The 18526-nt window shown below is 48.9% G+C and overlaps 1 protein-coding gene across 1 annotated transcript in view; it reads left to right on the plus strand.

Moving 5' to 3' along the window:
- Positions 1–17730, plus strand: part of LOC115091813 (phosphatidylinositol 3,4,5-trisphosphate 5-phosphatase 2-like) — a 44399-nt gene extending 26669 nt beyond the window's left edge. The window contains exons 6-7 of the mRNA XM_029602041.1: positions 10889–11022; positions 17124–17730. Of these exons, the coding sequence (XP_029457901.1) occupies positions 10889–11022; positions 17124–17220 (231 nt within the window). The 3' untranslated portion in view covers positions 17221–17730. The remainder of the gene's footprint in view (positions 1–10888; positions 11023–17123) is intronic.
- Positions 17731–18526: the final 796 nt, after the last annotated feature.

Consider the following 18526-nt stretch of genomic DNA (forward strand, 5'->3'; position numbering starts at 1 on the left):
TCAGCCCTCCAGTATTTCTCCGTCTCCAGCAGATGTAGACGGAGTCCAGTTTCCAAGCTGACATCACCCTAGATACACCCCTGCAGTGACCTCAGCCCTCCAGTATTTCTCCGTCTCCAGCAGATGTAGACATGCTTTCCCTATGGGGATTGCTGTACCTTTTGGAAGAAGAAACTCTACTTTTAAATTGGAGAAAAGATTGAGCCCCTCTCTCCTACGGTGATACCTAAAAGTCCCTCCCCCAGTTGAGAATTCCTGAGGTGATTTCCAAGACCCCTCGGAAGTGCGCCTTGGTCCGGTAGCCGGTACCCAGCATGGACTTTGCTGCTCAAGCAGCTGAAAGGCAGCGGGCGGAGGAAGCTGAGCGCGGCAGTGACAGCTAAATCCCTCTCCCCCCCGGCAGCTGGAGACCATCTCTGTACTCAGCCGGTAAGCGCTGAGCCCAGGTTAGTTTTTAATAAAAAAAAAAAAAAAAAAGGAAGAAGGGGTTTCTGTAAGACTTCCTCCAGTCTCCTTGCTCGGTGCGCCATACCGACGTCATTCCTGATCCCGTTGGGGCATAGGGAAGTGGGCTTACGAGCAGGTTGAATGGATCCCCGGTAGGCTACGCCCCGCTTTAAACTTGGTCAGCACACTGCATGGTAGCCGCGGCGGTGCCATCTTGCATGCGTCTTTGTGCATCTTATATTGCCCGCCATAGGACGTCTGTACGCATAGTGCATCGGCTCTGCGCACACAATGTCGTGCGCGTACTTACACGCACAATAAAGTAAGCGCAGGATACAGGAAAAGCCAGGTGCACAGGCTGTGCGTGTGCCTTGCTGATCCCCGCCTAGGCGCTCAAAATTTGTGCGCATAAATTTTTACGCGCGAGCCGATCGAACGCACAGTTACTGACGCCATTGGCGCTGGCAATCAAGAAACATAAGCGCCTTCCTCTCTGCGCTGCTTGTCATATTAGGGCTTCCCAGCCTGACCTGGATTCCAACTTGTGTCAGCACTGTGAGGAAGGCCAAGGGGATTTCTCCTCCCCGGACTTTGCTCAGTCCAGCTCCTCCCATTCATATGATGGATTGGCAGCCTTAACTGGAAGTAAGTAACTGGAAGTAAGTAACTGGAAGTAAGCCTTAACTGGAACTCAAATAAACTCATCAGAAATCGCTCTCAACCAAGCCAAATCCAAAGCGGAAGAACTAGCGCTATTTTTCAATAACAAAATCAGCAAACTTCTAACTCAGCTGCCCTCTAACACCGCATCTACTTCTATACCACCTCAGACTACCTTCAAAAATTCCCGCTTAGAAGAACTGGAACTAACTTCTTCCATCGAGATCCAAGGTATTCTACGGAAAATGAAACCATCTTCTCACCCTTCGGACCACATCCCCTCGAAATTGCTTCTATCAATTCCCGACTCCATCTCCAAATCCCTGTCAGACATCATAAATTGCTCAATAACACAAGGTTCTTACCCAGATGACCTAAAATTGGCCTCTCTTAAACCATTACCGAAGAAACCTAATCTAGATCCTAATGACCCAAACAACTACAGACCTATCGCCAACCTCCCCTTCATAGCTAAGATTATGGAGAAACTGGTGAACACCCGACTCTCAAACTACATTGAAGAAAACAACCTCCTATTCCCATCACAATACGGTTTCCGCAAAACACTAAGCACTGAGTCCCTCCTCATTTCCTTAACGGATCACCTCATCCTGGGCCTCGATAAAGGGCAAGCCTTCTTACTGATCCTACTGGACCTTTCTTCAGCCTTTGACACCGTCAATCATGCCTTACTCATTAACCAGTTAGCCTCCATAGGCATCTCAGGCACAGCACTATCTTGGTTCATATCATTTCTCAGCAATAGAGGATACAAGGTCAAGATACAGAACAAAGAATCCTCTCAACATCCGTCGTCAGTAGGAGTCCCACAGGGGTCCTCCCTGTCTCCTACTTTATTTAACATTTACCTTATACCATTATGCCAACTTCTCACCGACCTCAACCTCAAACACTACCTTTACGCGGACGATATCCAGGTCCTGATACCCATTAAGGATTCCTTCGCAAAAACTCTGGCTTACTGGGATACATGCCTTCAAAAAATTAAACTCCTCCTCACCAGCCTAAATTTGGTATTAAACTCCGGCAAAACTGAACTCCTGCTCATCGCCTCAGAAAATAACACCATCACCTCTGCACAACAAGCCACGCCAAAAATCACACAAGTGAGAGACCTAGGAGTCCTAATTGATAATCGCCTGAATTTCAAAGCCACTATTAACAAAACCACCAAAGACTGTTTCTACAAACTACAAGTGCTGAAAAGAATTAGACCTCTTTTCCATGCCCAAGATTTTAGAACCATTCTACAAGCAATTATTTTTTCAAAATTAGACTATTGTAACACCATCCTACTCGGCCTTCCCGCCTCATACACTAAACCGCTCCAGATGGTGCAAAATGCAGCTGCACGAATTCTGACAAATACCAGGAGAAGGGACCACATAACCCCCATACTAAAGAGCCTCCATTGGCTACCCATACACTTTAGAATAATATACAAGGCCATTCTCACCACATACAAAATCACCCACCAACTGGCTCCCATCGACCTACAGATCCCCCTCCGACTACACAATTCATCAAGACCGACTAGAGATGCATACAAGGGATCGCTACAGGTACCACCGTCCAAATCTACCAGACACTGCACACTAAGAGACCGGGCTTTCTCTATAGCCATCCCACCGTTATGGAACTCCATCCCCTCAAATCTCAGAACAGAACCTTGCATCTCAACCTTCAAAAAAAGACTAAAGACCTGGACATTCTTACAAGCCTTCCCGGACGCCAACATAGTCAACTAATCTCCAACTACACCTTGGTTATCCATTCTATTGTTTTACATATTTAAATTAATAACCTATCCTTTCTCTTCCTTCTCACCCAAGTTCTTATCACCCTGTTATATGTAACTGCCTTTTCAGCACCTTTGTTATAGTTATGTTTACTATGCACCCCTGTTTTATGTGAACCAGCATGATGTGACTGCTGTCTCGAATGCCGGTATATAAAAATTTGAAATAAAATAAATAAATAAGTACTCCGGATCTGAGTAACCCCTTGGCTGGGTCTTCCATGGGAGAGGAAAACTCGACTGGGCCCACCCCAGTTCCCCCTGGGATAGGCATGGTCCCAGCGGCCTTTTCTTGGGTGGAATGTTTTCAGGAACTACCTGCCTTTGTAAAGGTGCAGTCTACTTCCTTGCTTGCCCTTGTCCGGATTGGAACCCCAGGCCCCCTCTCTCATTCCTGTTGGCAGACCTCGAGGCATGTCCTGCCTGACCAAGGGTATCCCTAGTGGGGACCCTGATGACACAGATGAAGAGCAAGATCCCTTGGAAGAAGGGGAAATTCCCCGGGATTAGAATCGATTCGAACCATGATACAGTTCTTTCATAGAGATGAATTGCCGGCCTTGGTTTCCCAGATCCTGAAAACCCTGGGGGTTCCTGGAGCAGAATCTATGACGAAACCAAAGAAGAATCCTATTCTGATTTCTTTGCACAAAGCCTCTTCTTACTTCCCAGTACTGGAAGCCATCCTGGAGTTGATTGACCTGGAATGGGATGCCCCAGAAGCAAATTTTAACAGGAGCCAGGCATTAAAGCTCTATACCTGCTGGATCCAGCAGTGAGAGAACGTTTGCATTTCCCTAAAGTGGATGCACTGGTCTGCGCTATCTCTAAGCGAACAACTATCCCAATGGAGGGAGGAACGGCCTTAAAGGATGTGCAGGATAGACGGCTGGAGTCTGTCCTTAAATAAGCCTTTGATGCAGTCTCCAATGACCTTACAGATTGCTTCTTGTTGTGCCCTGGTAGCGTGTTTGTGTCTACTTCTCTCTCAGGAGGTGGATGACTCAGGGGTGAACCCCAGAGTGACTATGGAATCCGCCACTGCCTTTTTAAGGAGATGCAGGTTCGGAATTAGTCCATACTTCAGCCAGAGGAATGACCTCAGTGGTAGTAGCCAGAAGACAGCTATGGCTGCGGAATTGGTCAACCGATGCAACTTCCAAGGCCAACCTTACAAAGATGCCCTTTAAAGGATCACTCCTATTCGGAAACGAATTGGAAAACCTGGCCAGTAAATGGGGTGAATCTCCAGTGCCCTGGCTACCGGAAGATAAAAGGAATTAGTTGCAGTGCCCCTCACTTATAAGGGGCCGATCCAGGAGCTTTCAATGTTTCCGCCCCTGCAGAAATTCTACATTTCAGAGGTCTCAGCCCTTTGGAAGAACTCAGTCTTTCATAGTCGACAGCCCAAGAGAGGGGCAGGTTTGGGTTCAGGATCATCTCGAACCTCCCAATGAAATTTTATTGACCCATCTTCGGAATGCGGAGATAGGGGATGGACTGTCTGTCTCTCTTTTACCAAAAGTGAGTCAAGATCACTTCGGACAAGTGGGTACTGGAAGTCATATGAGAAGGATATGCGCTGGAATTTCGCAACACTCCTCAGGACGTATTCATGATGTCTCTTTGTCACTCCCAGCACAAAAAGAAGGCAGTGGAGATTACTTTTTTAAGGCTTCTCAGGATGAAGGCTGTAATCCCAGTACCTACGCCCCAGGAAAATACGAGACGTGATTCAGTTTATTTCATCGTAGCCAAGAAAGAAGGTTCCTTTTACCCCATCCTGGACCTCAAGAGTATCAACCGTCACCTACGAGGGAGTCATTTCTGCATGGAAACATTATGCTTTGTGATAATGGCCATACAACCGGGAGAGTTCCTAACCTCCCTGGACCTATCCAAGGCCTACCTACATATTCCAATCCATCAAGAACTCCCAATGCTTCTTACGCTTTGCTATATGGGGTCGCCATTATCAGTTCCAGGCACTGTGCTTTGGCCTAGCCACCGCTCCAAAAATATTTTCCAAGATTATGGTGGTCGTGGCGGCAGCATTTAGAAGAAAAGGAATCCTGGATCACCCGTACTTGGACGACTGGTTGATCCGAGCCAAATACTTGGAAGCAAGTCTTCGGGTGAACAACAGGGTGGCCTCCTTGCTTCAGGAACTCGTTTGGGTAGTAAACCTGGACAAGAGCAGTGTCAAGCCTCCCCAGTCGTTGGAGTATCTGGGAGTCCGATTCGATACCAGGCAGGGGAAGGTCTTCCTCCCGACCACATGGATACGGAAGTTGATGTCTCAGGTGCATGAGTTGATGAATACAATATGTACGACAGTGTGGAGCTATCTCCAAGTTCTCGGTTTGATGGTAGCAACCTTATAAGTAGTGAGAGCCCACATGTGCCCACTTCAGCACCCGCAGTCTTAAGACTATTCGATTTAGCTCCACTTACCAATGGGAGTCTGTTCTCTGTTATGGTTAAGCGGTGTTTGGGTGGATCCTTGGGTACTGTGGCAGATGACCACGCCCACGGGGAGGAGCCCCGTGAGGAGCCACAGTACTGGGCTAGACTCAAATCGCACAAACAGTTAGTTCTTTATTATACAGCTTGAAGAGTACCACCAGAGGTGGCAGTAGTGAGGCAGTCTGGTAGTAGCAGTCTCAGGGACCTCGGCAGAGGGAGCTTTTCTCACCCCATTGGTATAAGGAGGTTCCGAAGCAGGTTTCCCAGCAAGGTAGTACCATGGATGAGATAGACTGAGAGTTAGAGTACTCACTAGGTGTTTGCTGTAGGTATGCGATTCCACCAGGTTGAAGAAGATAGTGCAGGCACCAAGGCAGGGAGAGCAGGCCCTCGAGGAGCGAATACCTGTTCCCTGTAAGGCACCTGAAATAAAGCAGAGGGCCCCCGAGGAGCGGGTACCCAGGTTAGCAGTTACCCCGAAGGGCAGAGAGAGAGCTTCCAGTGGCAGCTCGGAAGCGGCAGAGTAGCGTAGACAGGAACGGATTTGAGTCCTTGCTATCTCAACGAGCTAGCAAATTAGAATAGGTTATATACCCGGATGGCATGACGTCAGCAAGGGGGGACGCCCCCGAGGTTTGTGCCAAGGTTGGAATAAAGACATGGGTGGCGCGCACACCCTAGTAGGTACCTGAGAGGAGCATGGCGGGAGGGCTGCACCATGGCCGTTCCGGGGACGCCGGAGAGGTCGGCTTGTAGATGCGGCAGTAGCCATCTTTCCCAGGTAAGCTGGAGGAGCCATGAACAAGGTGAGACAAATGGGGCGAAGCTGTCTAGCACCGACGGACGCAACACTCTCACCTCAAGTGGTGGCTGCAGGAGGCTGATCTGAGCAGGGGGGGTGTCCCTGACCTCCCCAAACTGGCTGGTTCTTACAACAGACATGAGTCTCCGGGGCTGAGGAGCTCACTGTCACTATTCCAGGGACGTTGGAAGGAGGAAGAGGACCTCTGGAATATCAATCGCCTGGAAGCCCTGGCAGTATGGCTGGCATGCTTGCAATTCAGCCACAGAATCCAGGGTCAAGCAGTCCACATAATGTCATACAGTGCAATGACGGTAGACTACATCAAAGGCCAGGAAGGAGCCAAGAGCCATCAGGTGTCTCGGGAGATAGACCTCCTTATGGAAAAGGCGAAAATGCATCTACAGACTATCTTCAGCCTCACTCATCACAGAAAATGACAATGTCAGAGCAGACTTTCTAAGCAGGGAGAGTCTGGATCAAGGAGAGTGGGTGTTGTGATCCGAAGCCTTTCAACTGATAGTAGATCGCTGGGGCCTCCCGTCCATCGGCCTGCTGGCCGCATCTCCCCGATTCTTCAGTCGCAAAAGAGATCTGTGGTCCCTGAGGATCGACGCTCTTGTTCAGACCTGACTGGAAGAAGAGCTGCTATACACCTTCCCTCCATGGCCCCTGCTAGACAGGATCATTCGCAGAATTGAGCACCAAGGGGATTAGTCTTATGAGTAGCTCCAGATTGGCCCAGGCATCCGTGGTATGCGGAGACTTCTGGTGGAGACCCCCCTGTGTGCCTCCCACCACACAGAGACATCTTCTAAAGCAGGGTCCGGTCCTTCACGAGGATGTGACTCTATTCTGCTTTGCAGTCTGGCCCTTGAGAGGGCTCACCTGGTGAAGCGAGGATATTCTGCAGCAGTAATTGCCACCTTACTCGGCTTTCCGAAGTTCTCTACGTCCCTAGCGTATGTGTGGGTCTGGAGAGTATTTGAAGCCTTGTGTGAGGAATGTGTTGTCCTTCCTTGGCAGTCAAAATCCCATTTATTGTGGAATTTTTTCAGGACGGCTTCAATAAAGATTTGGCCCTTAACTCCTTGAAGGTGCAGGTAGCGGCGCTCTCCTATTTCAGGGGCAAGGTGAACGGAACCTCCCTATCGACTCATCCGGATATGGCCCATTTTCTGAAAGGGATGAAGCACCTTCAGCCGCCCCTACGGTAGCCGGTTCCCTGTGGAATCTTAATCTAGTATTGGAATTTTGGGCAGGGCCCTCCTTTCGGCCGCTATGTAGTCTTTCCTTGCGTTTATTAACCTGAAAACGGTGTTCCTGGTGGCTGTATGTTGTAAGTTTGACATGTTTATGGACCCTTGGTTGCTGTATTGATGACTCCTCCCATGGGGAGGGGCCCCATGGGGAAAATACAGCAATAAGCTGACTCTTCAGTAATGACCACAGAGAGAATAGAAGCTTTATTGTACAGCAGTTGGCAATGCCCAAGGAGCAGGCTGCGTTCCTCAGCCAGTGGAGTAGGTCTCTAATGATTAAGTTCAGCCAGGCACTGAGTTTGTATCAAGCGCAGAGAAGATCTTACCAGAAGCTGGAAGTGAAGGGTCCGGTAGTGGACCGCAGAGTAGGGTAGGCTGAGAACCCAGTCACAGATGACGTAGTCAGTGATGGTAGATCCGGTAGTGGTCCGAGGAGTGGAGTACGCCGAGAATCTATTCTGTGGTGAGTCAAGGCAGAGAGACTGAGAAAGAAGATACTTATGAAGGCTGGTAGCTGTAGGAGAGGTGACCTCCGCAGCTTGGAGGTAGAGATGATGCAAAGCCCGGAGCACCGGAGCCAAGTTATCCTCTGTAGATGCAGGTTAACCCAGAAAGAAGGCAGGCGAGTGCTAGGCCCCGGGGAGCGGGTACCTAGGATCCTGATGAACTGGGAAACCTGGAGAGTAGATGGCGAAGCAAGACCCCCAAGGAGCGGGTTCCTTGAGCGTCCTTGCTGGAACAGCGTAACTCCGGAAGGTAGGTAGGAGCAAATAAGGCCCCCGAGGAGCAGGTACCTAGAATGCCCTGGTGTAGCCAGCGTAACCCCAGAGGGTTAGTAGGAGCGAGAACTCAGAGCGGGTGTCTCTGAAGGAAGTCTAAATTAGCTGGAGCGAAATCCTTGCTAACTTGTAGCTGGATTGGAGTGATGTCATGCGGTGGGGACGCCCCCGAGGTTCCCCCCATGATGTATTCAAAAGAGAGGGCGGCACGTGTGTGCCCTAAGTGACCTCAGTGTAAGAATGGCGAACACAATCACCCATGCCAGTCCGGGGACGCCAGAGAGAGGCGGAGGCAGCCATCTTGCCCAGAGGAGAGGAAAGAGAAAGAAAAGAGGTGAGACAGAGAGGGCGCAGCCGTTTGCGACCGATGGGCGCAACACTATATGTTCGGCATGTATCATCTCTGAACTACAGGCCTTGTCATGTCTGTAACCGCTCCTCAGGTTAACTCCAGGAACGCTACAGCTTCATACTGTTCCATCCTTCTTGCCCAAGGTGGTCTCAGAGTTTCATTTGAATCAGTCCATTACGTTGCCATCCTTAGATAAGCACAAGGACGCGGAGGAATATCGCCTCCTCCATCATTTGAATGTCGGTAGACTTTTGCTGCAGTATTTGGAAATTTCAGAACCGGTCTGACAGACGGGACCGCCTGTTTGTCCTTCACGGTGGAAGGAAGCGGGGTGAACCAGCTTCACGGGCTACCATAGCTCGCTGGAATAAGGAAGTGGTCATGGGAGCCTATGTGGAGGCTGGAAAGCCATTACCTTCTCAGATTAAAGCTCATTCCACCAGGACTCAGGCGGTCTCATGGGCGGATGTGATGTCCTTGCACACCTTCTCCAGCTTCTATCGCCTGGACGAACAGGCCCGAGAGGATGCAGCCTTTGCAAGGGTGGTGTTATCCGGAGCGCGGGCAGCCTCCCATCCCGATCGGGAGTAGCTTTTGTACATTCCATTGGTCCTGAGTCCATCTGGCTACCCGCTAGGAAATGGAGCAATTACTTACCTGATAATTTAGTTTTCCTTCGTGTAGACAGAGGGACTCTGCATCCCGCCCACGGCTGCTCAAGAACGGTGCCAAGGATTCATCCAAGAGATTACAGGTAAGCCGTCACCCAGTCCCTAGACCCAGGGTACTTATATTCTTACTGGGGTTCAGGGTTTAGGATTGGTTGAGTACAGTTACCGTTATCCGTTTTTAGTCATACTTTTAATCAGGTTTTTTCATTAGTATGTCCACAGTGGCTTTTGCAGAGAATAACGAGGGGCTGAGGTCACTGCAGGGGTGCATGTAGGGTGACGTCAGCTTTGAAACCTGAGTCCATCTGTCTACACTAAGGAAAATGAAATTATCAGGGAAGTAATTTCTCCATTATTTACCCGTTCCACCCCACTCGTGACTTTATAAACTCCCATCGCGTCCCTTCTCAGCCGTGTCTTTTCCAAGCTGAACAGCCCCAGCCTCTCATCACAGGGAGAGACGTTCCATACCCTTTATCATTTCTGTCGCCCCCCCTCTGCACCTTTTCTAATTCTGCTCTCCCTTTTTTCATTTTTTGTTTTATGAGATGGGGGCGGCCAGACCTGGACACAATACTCAAGGTGTGGTCACACCGTGGCTCCATGCAGAAGGCAGTATGATGTTTCTGCTTTATTCTCCGCTCCTTTTCCGATCATTCCTTACCATCTGTTTTGCTTTTTTTTTTTTTTTTTGACTGCCTCCACGAGCTGATAATCCATTTATTGTCCACCAGGACTCCCAAGGTCTTTTTCCTGAGCTGTGACTCCCAATACAGAACCCAGCATCGCGTGCCTGCAGCTGGGATTATTTGTCCCTCTGTGCATCACTTTCCACTTTTTTACATTAAATGTCATCTGCCGTTCAGTTGCCCGGACTCCTACTCTCACAAGGTCGTCTCTGCAGTTCCTCGCAATCTGCTGCTGCTGTTTTAACAAGTTTGAATAATTTTGGTCACCTGCAAGTTTCATCACCTCACTTCTTCCCTTTTCCCAGATCATTTATGAAGATATGAAACAGTTCCAGTCCTGATCCTGATTGAACATGTTTAATGAAACATTAAACATGTTCAATGTTTAATGTTCTATGTACAAAACCCCGGTCTAACCTCCCAGACCAGGGCAACCTTTTCGTTACTTGTAAACCGGAATGATTTGTATTGCATACAGGAATTCCGGTATATAAAAATTAAAAATAAATAAATAAATAAATCCCTGTAGTACCCCACTAACAATGACTCTCTATTTGGAAAACTGACCATTTAGTCCTACCCTCTGTTTCCACACGTTTAACCAGTTCCCAATCCACAACAGGACCCTGCCTCCTACCCCATGACTTTGTAATTTCCTGAGGAGTCTCTCACAGGGGACTTTGTCAGACGCCTTCCGAAAATCCAAATACACCATATCAGCCGGCTCACCTTTATCCACATGTTTATTCACCCCTTCAAAACGTTCTCCAAGACTTCCCCATGCTAAAACCATGCTGACTCTTCCCCAAAATACCACCACCATCTACGTGGTCAGTGAATGTGTTTTTTTTTAAGAATGGCCTCTACCAATTTGCCATGCACGCCTATGTGTTTGAGTGCAGACATGTGACACTGATGTCTTGTCGTTCTCTTGCCCTCAGGCTCTTTGCCAGGGTGGTAGGAGCAGCTCCAGTCTGAGCGAGTCCAGTGTGGGAGAGTGGTTACGTGCCATCGGGCTGCAGAGATATGAAGAAGGGCTGATTCACAACGGCTGGGATGACCTGGAATTCCTGAGGTAAGCGGTCACCACCTAGCAGCCAGCCGTTCTCACTCCTGTCTGTACTAGCCAGGAAACGAGTGCCTACCTATTAGGGGGAAGGCTCATGTTCTTCACGTGCCTCCTCCGTGCTTGACCTATGTCTTGGCCTGGGTTCTGTGCTGTTCTAGCTGGGGAGCTATAGGAACATGCATTGTATCATTCTGCAGACCTGCGGTGTGCTGGCTGCTGGTGAGCAGGTCTGGGGCTTGGATTCTGCTCCGTGTACTTGCGAGGGACAATTGTGGAATGCTTTCCAACCTTCAGGCAGGGTGACCACAGGTTTCCCAGGTAGTGAATAAGATGTGTTTTGGTTACTGCCTTGGTTACATGCACCTGTTTGTTTAGGCCAAACCGTAGAGTAGCTCAGTAAGTCTTTTGCAAACTCAGGATGTTGCAGACCAGTGACAGGTTTGGAAATCAGGCACCCTCTACTATTTTGTGGCATGGAGGAGCTGAGTTTGCAAACCCAGTCTGCTTCCGCCTGTCACAGGATCTGCAGACACTCGAGCTAGAGAGAAGAATCCTGTGAAGCCAGCAGAGGGAGCCAGTGACCTGCGGCATGTCCCAGACGGCACAGGCCATCCTGCCGCATATCCTGAGTGACACAAAACTGAGATGATGGTTCAGGCTTACTGAGGGCAGTGAGGGAACGATCTCTGCCATGTATCCCGAGAGACACAGACTGACCATGGGGACCAATCAAAGTTACTGAGGGTTCTGAGGGGGGCCGTCCATGCTATATACCTACAATATCTGAATGTTCCTGTTCATACCCTAGATCAGTCCCAACAAGTGGGTTTTCCTAGCGTGTTACCAGATGGACTCAGGACCAATGGGTTATGTGCTCCCCTGCTAGTAGATGGAGACGGAGGCGGCTTTCAAAGCTGGCATCACCCTAGATACACCCCTGCAGTGACCTCAACCATTCAGTATCTCTCAGTCTCCTAGCAGATTGTGCCTTCCCTATCAGGAACACAGTACTCTTTAGAAGAGGAAATGTAATCTTTAAATGGAGAAAGATTGAGCTCCGCACTCCCTGCGGTGATACCTAACCTCCAGTTGAGATGATTTCCGAGATCCCTCAGAGGTTTGCCTTGGTCCGGTAGCCAGTTCCCGGCTTGCAGCTGAAAGGCAGTGGGTACAGGAAGCAGAGTGCGCACTCGAGCTCAGGCGCTAACCAGGTGAATGCACAAGCTACAGTTGACTATGGCTCCGGCAACAAAGAAGCACAAGCGATTCTCCCTTTGGTACTGCATGCCATCTTAGGGCTGCACAGTCTGAGTTCTATGGCATCTACTCTAGATTTGGTACCGTGGACCTTTGATCACATGCATCCTCTCCAAAGGGCGCTTCTATCCCGTTGGGATCTGTTGTTGGAGGAGTTTTATCGGCCCTTACCGCTACAAGGGTTCTCCAGATCCAATCTCTCGTGGTGGCTGCCATGACCCAGTTTGGAGAGGAGAGTGGATCTGGAGGTCCTGGACTGGGTGGTGGTGACCATAGATGCCAGCCTCAGAGGTTGGGGGGGCGGGCTGTCAAGGGCGGATGGCTCAAGGATGGTGGTCGTCAGTAGAGAGTTCCTGGTCTATCAATCGTCTGGAAACGAGCAATTTGCAAGGCACTGAAAATCTTTCTTACTCAAGTTCGAGACCGACTGGTGAGAGTTTTTTCGGACAATGCAATGACGGTGGCATATGTCAGTCAACAAGGAAGGACGAATAGTAGAGGAGTGGCCCTGGAGATCCTGGAGCTATTTGTCTGGATGGAACAATACATAGAAATGACAGCAGAAGAAGACCAATAGGCCGATCCAGTCTGCCCAGCAAGCTTTTACACTTATTTTCTCATACTTATCTGTTACTCCGACCGCTGAGTTCAGGGCGCTTATTGGTAACTTTTTAAATTCTAATTTCCTTCCTCCCTGCCATTGATGCAGAGAGCAGCGTTGAAGCTGCATCAAAGTGAAGTATAAGGCTTAATGTTTGAGGGTAGTAACCGTCGTATCGAGCAAGTTACCCCGATGTTTGTATACTCATACTGCTCAGATCAATGCCTTGTTAGATGTTGTCTGGATGTAAATCCTATTTCTTCATTCCCCCCTGCCGTTGAAGCAGAGATCTACGCTGGTTATGCATTGTAAGTGAAGTATCAGGCTTAATTGGTTTGGGGTAGTAACCGCCGCAACAAGCAAGCACTCCTACACTTATTTGTTTACTCAGACTGTGCTACCTTGTTGGTTGTTGCCTGAATGCAAATCCTCTTTTCCACATTTCCTCTTGCTGTTGAAGCATAGAGCAATGTTGGAGTCGCATTAACCATGTGAACGTTTATTGAATAAGGGTATTAATCACCAGGTAGTAGCCGTCATTCCCACAAGCCACCCCCATACCTCTTCTCATTACCATCCTCCAGGCTTTATGGATCCACAGTGTTTATCCCATGCCCCTTTGAAATCCTTCACAGTTTTGGTCTTCGTCACTTCCTTTGGAAAGGCGTTCCAGGCATCCACCATCCTCTCTGTGAAGAAATACTTCCTGATTTTCATTCTGAGTCTTCCTCACTGGAGTTTTAAATCGTGACCCCTGGTTCTGCTGATTTTTTTTCCCAATGGAAAATGTTTGTCGTTGACTTTGGATCATTAAAACCTTTCAAGTATCTGAACGTCTGTATCATATCACCCCTGCTCCTCCTTTTCTCCAGGGTATACATATTTAGATTCTTCAATCTCTCCTCATAAGTAATTCAATGAAGACCATCCACCTTTTTGGTCGCCCTTCTCTGGGCTGCCTCCATCCTGTCTCTGTTCCTTCGGAGATACATTCTCCAGAACTGAGCACAGTACTCCAGGTGAGGCCTCAACAAGGACCTGTACAAGGGGATAATTACTTCCCTTTTCTTACTCTATATTCCTCTCTCTATGCAGCCCAGCATTCCTCTGGCTTTAGCTATCTCCTTGTCACATTGTTTTGCCAACTTCATACCTTCTTGGGATTGCGGCATCTCGTTGCAGGAGTGGACAACGTTCAATCAAATTTTCTCAGTAGGCAGCAGTTGGACCCGGGGAAATGGGAGTTGTCGTTGGAGGCCTTCAACCTCAATTGGGCCAGATGGGGCGATCCCCAGCTGGATTTGATGTCGTCATCCAGCTATGCCAAAGCAAAGAGATTTTCAGTTGCAGAAGAGTCGGGAGCCGAAGGAATTGACGCTCTGATTCTTCCATGGCCAACAGGGATTCTGCTGTATTTGTTTCCTCTGTGGCCACTAGTAGGCTGAGTCTTGTGTATCGAATGGCATCCGGGCAGGGTGGTGTTGGTGGCACCAGAATGACCTCTGCGTCCTTGGTTTGCGGATCTGGTTCATCTCGCCATGGATGGGCCCCTCAGGTTGTCTCACCTACAGGGCCTTCTCAGACAAGGACCTATCTTCTCGGATCGGATGGATCGCTTTTGTCTCATGACTTGGCTTTTGAGAGGAGACGTTTAAGCTCCAGAGGATATTCAGAGGCAGTGATCACTATGTTGCTTCAGGCTCGGAGACCCTCCACATCGCTGGCTTATATCAGGGTGTGGAGCATGTTTTAAGCCTGGTGTGTGGAAAGGCACTTAGATGCATTGCCGATGGATATTTCACACATCCTGTCCTTCTTGCAGCAGGGCTTGTTGAAGGGGCTCAGTTTTAATTCGCTTTGCATACAGGTGGTGGCCTTAGGATGCTTTTGAGGGAAAGTTCAAGGAAAGCCATTGGCAGTTCACCTGGATATCGTGCGTTTTCTCAAGGGAGTCAAGCATCTGCGACCTTCGGTTCAGAGGATATGTCTTTTGTGGAAATTGAATTTGCAGGGACTTTGTGGTCCTCCGTGTGAACCATTGTGGAAGACATCTTTGAAAGACCTTACCTCAAAGACTGTGTTCCTGATTAGCGATTTGCTCAGCCAGATGCATTTTGGAGTTACAGGCTTTGTTCTGTAGAGAACCGTTTCTACGAATTTTGGATGATGGGGTTTCTCTGCGGACCATACTTGCATTCCTACCAAAGGTTGTTTTGTTTTTCCACCTTAACCAGACAGTGGAACTTTCTGCGTTCCCAAGTGTGAAGGGGAAGGACAATTAGCGAAAGATCTTCGCTGTCTGGACGTTCAGCAGACGCTGTTGCGATATCTTAAGTTTACTAATGCCTTTCAGCAGTCAGATCATCTTTTTGTCCTATTCGGTGGCACAAAGAAGGGAACCAAGGCATCTAAAGCCACCATAGCTCATTGGTTAATGGAGACTATATCTTTGATCTATTTCTGTAAGGGTCAGTTTGTTCCGTTGGGGTTGTGTGTGCATTCAACTAGAATGCAGGCGACCTCCTAGGTGGACTGTCAAATGATGTCGCCACAGGAGATTTGTAGAGCGGCCAATTGGTCGACTTTGCACATTTTCACTAAGCATTATCATCTGGATGTAAGAGCAGAGGAAGCAACCTTTGGTGAGCGCATTCTGAGAACAGGTCTTTTGCGTTCCTGCCCAGTATAGGGGAGCTTGGATACATCCCACTTGTCTGGACTGATTTGGGGTACAAACAGGAAAGGGAAATTGGTTCTTACCTGCTAATTTTCATTCTTATAGTACCACAGATCAGTCCAGAGGCCCATCGCTTTGTTTTTCTTTTTTTTTCTGAAAGACTGCATAATTGTAGATTATATTTTCAGAAGAAATTAGAGCTGTATATAGTTGGGTTCTAGGACCTATATGAAGTTTTTCTGTGGCCTTGGATAAGAGGGCTCGAGTTCAGGGGTTTCCAACCTATGTTTATATGTTCGCCCTAGAAGGGAAGTTTATTCTTTGGGATTATTGTTGGCTCTACATTGGCTTGGGTACAGGTCAATACTGAGGGACTGCAGGTGCCGCTCTCGGTTAAGTAGCAATGCCAGAAAAGATTTAGTTCTCTACCTCCATCTGCTGGTAGGGAAGCAATACCCACTTATCTGGACTGATCTGTGGTATTGCAGGTAAGAATCAATTTTCCTTAATCTGCTTTGAAGTGCCAAAAAGTGGAACAGAAATCAGTTCAATAAACAAATAAATACACACATCCTGATTGACACAGACAAGCCTTGGGGAAAGCACTGAGTTCTGAGGGGAAGGTCCCTGCCGTATATCCCAAGAGAGAGACAGACTGACCTTGGGGATGACTCAAGGTTACTGAGGGCTGTGAGGGGACGGTCCCTGAGGTGTGTCCCAAGTGACATAGACTGATTGTGTGGGGTCAGCTCAGGGTCACTGAGACGGTGAGGATTTCCTGCCTTCAGAGCAGCATTTTAAGGGAATATCCAGTCCTTTTGTCCTATGAAGAATGCGTGTTATAGTGAAGTGTCTGCCATCAACCCTGTTAATTGATACTGAGCCTTCAGCAAAATCAGCAGCTTTTGGTGGCAAATGTCTCAAGAATGGCATTGCTTGGCCCTAAAGCCCTTCCCGGTGGAAAGCATCTGGTAAGATGGATTTTCTGGTTGCTGAAATAATATTGCCCCTGACTTTGTTTTGGCCCTGCCACTGCAATCTGAGCCTTCTACGGGGCAGGGCGGGTGACAGAGCCCCCGGCGCAGTCGGCTTCTGTTTTTCCCTTAGAAGGGGCTGTCCTTGTCCATAGCTTTGTGACTGGGTAGTGAGAAGCTGTAAGCTTTGGCATGCTTTGCAAGAAGTGATGCCTTGCACTGGACCATGAAAGGAGCTGCTTCTTTACGTGAGTGCTCAAGACTGCGTCCATTCCTCTTATCACTCCTCACAAGCTTCAATGTTTCTGTATCGCCCTTGTGATCGGCCCGGTGAAAGATAACACAGCCAGTCCAGAATACAGTTCCTCCCAGAATCAGTCTCGCAATGATCCCAGCTCTGCAGCCCTGTATGTCTGCCTCATCTGTGTCTTTGTACAGCGCTGCATAGAAGTGATAAGTGGTGGTACAGTAGTGGGATGGAGAGGAGCATGCAGTCACGGCACCTTCCAGTCGGGCGGCTCACAGATCGTTGCTGATGTCTAGAATTTTGACTCTTTAAAACAGCATTACGACAACTCGTTCTCTGCTCTTATTCCAGCGACATCACCAAGGACGACCTGGAAGAGGCCGGCGTGCTGGACCCCGCCCACAAGAAGGCGATTCTGGACAGTCTGCAGCAGACTCCGAGGAAGTGAGAGAACTCTGTGCCTTTAACCATGCAATCTCCCCCGCCCTCTGGGTCCTGGGTAGCCCACAGCCAACTGCCAAGAAGCGACGGGACACTGTGCCTTTAAAGACATTCCCCCCAGACTGCAGCAAACCGTTAACCACATTCCTCCCACCCTCTTCCCCCTCCAGCACTGGACTCGAGATCCTGGAGTTGTCTGCTGCAGACTCGCGGGAAAAGAGGGGAACATTCCCCCTGGCCTTGAGTGCTGTTGTCTCTCTTCCACTGCCGGTTTTCTTTGCACATGTGTGGCACTTTCCCCCTTTTTGGAGGGTCCTGCCTTGTGTACTTTGTGCCTAAATATGAGAATGAGTCCTGCTGGAGCAGAGAGAGAAGGGGGACAACCCAGGGGAGGGGCCTTGAAAAGTGACATTTGCAGGAGAGCACCTGGTAACGGGCTAGGGTGGCATTGCCCAGAGTCTGTTAGGCAGCCACAGACAGAACAGCCAATCCCTCTCAGATTAGCCCCCCCCCCTAATATTAAACACCCCCCCTAATATTAACCCCTTCTCAAGGAAAGTCTTTCTCTGCCCCCCATCTCCGTGTGCTGCTGGGAAGAGCCAGGAAGGCCTCGGCACACCCTGGCTGTAGGTTTCAATGTGAGGCATCTGGGCCCCGCTGCTGGCCACAGCGGTCTCTCTCCAGACAAGAGGTCCAGGTGTCTGGCAAAATCTAATAACTTATAAATATTTATTTTAAAATAAGCAGTGCAGGGAACAAAACTTGCAAGGAGCTGGATTTTATAAAGCATGAGAACCATTTTCAAAAAGGGGTTAGGCTCCAAAACTGGCCCTTGAAATTGTACTAGAGTTGAGGGCCCAGATCTAGGCTCCCAGTTTCAGGGGTCTTCTAAATTTAGGAGCCAAAAAAAGTGGGTGGCGGCAGGAGCTCAGCATGGATTTTCAGCACCAGGCCCCCCACCCCCGACCTACAGTCCTATATTTAGGTAAATGAAGAGCAGACCTGATCTTAGGACACAAATGTGGGTTCATTTTCAGCTGAAAATAGGTGCCTATAGTTAGGCACTCGGCTTTGATTTTTTTTTTTTTTTTTAACATCAGCTTCGTTCTCTCTTGCTTAGGCATTTTTGGTCGGGTGGTGAAGCGGGTGGACTCAGAAGGGAAGGGTTTGGCCGGGATAGGGGCTTAGTGAAACCAATTTCGGTTCGCCGGAATGGTTTATGAAACTGTTCCAGCCCCGCTGCCCGGGGCGGAGAGCTCTTCTGATACGAAGTTGGACCTGTCTCGGGCCCTGCTGCTCCTCCTCCTTTAATT

This window comes from Rhinatrema bivittatum, chromosome 5, assembly GCF_901001135.1.
Source record: "Rhinatrema bivittatum chromosome 5, aRhiBiv1.1, whole genome shotgun sequence".
NCBI lineage: Eukaryota > Metazoa > Chordata > Amphibia > Gymnophiona > Rhinatrematidae > Rhinatrema > Rhinatrema bivittatum.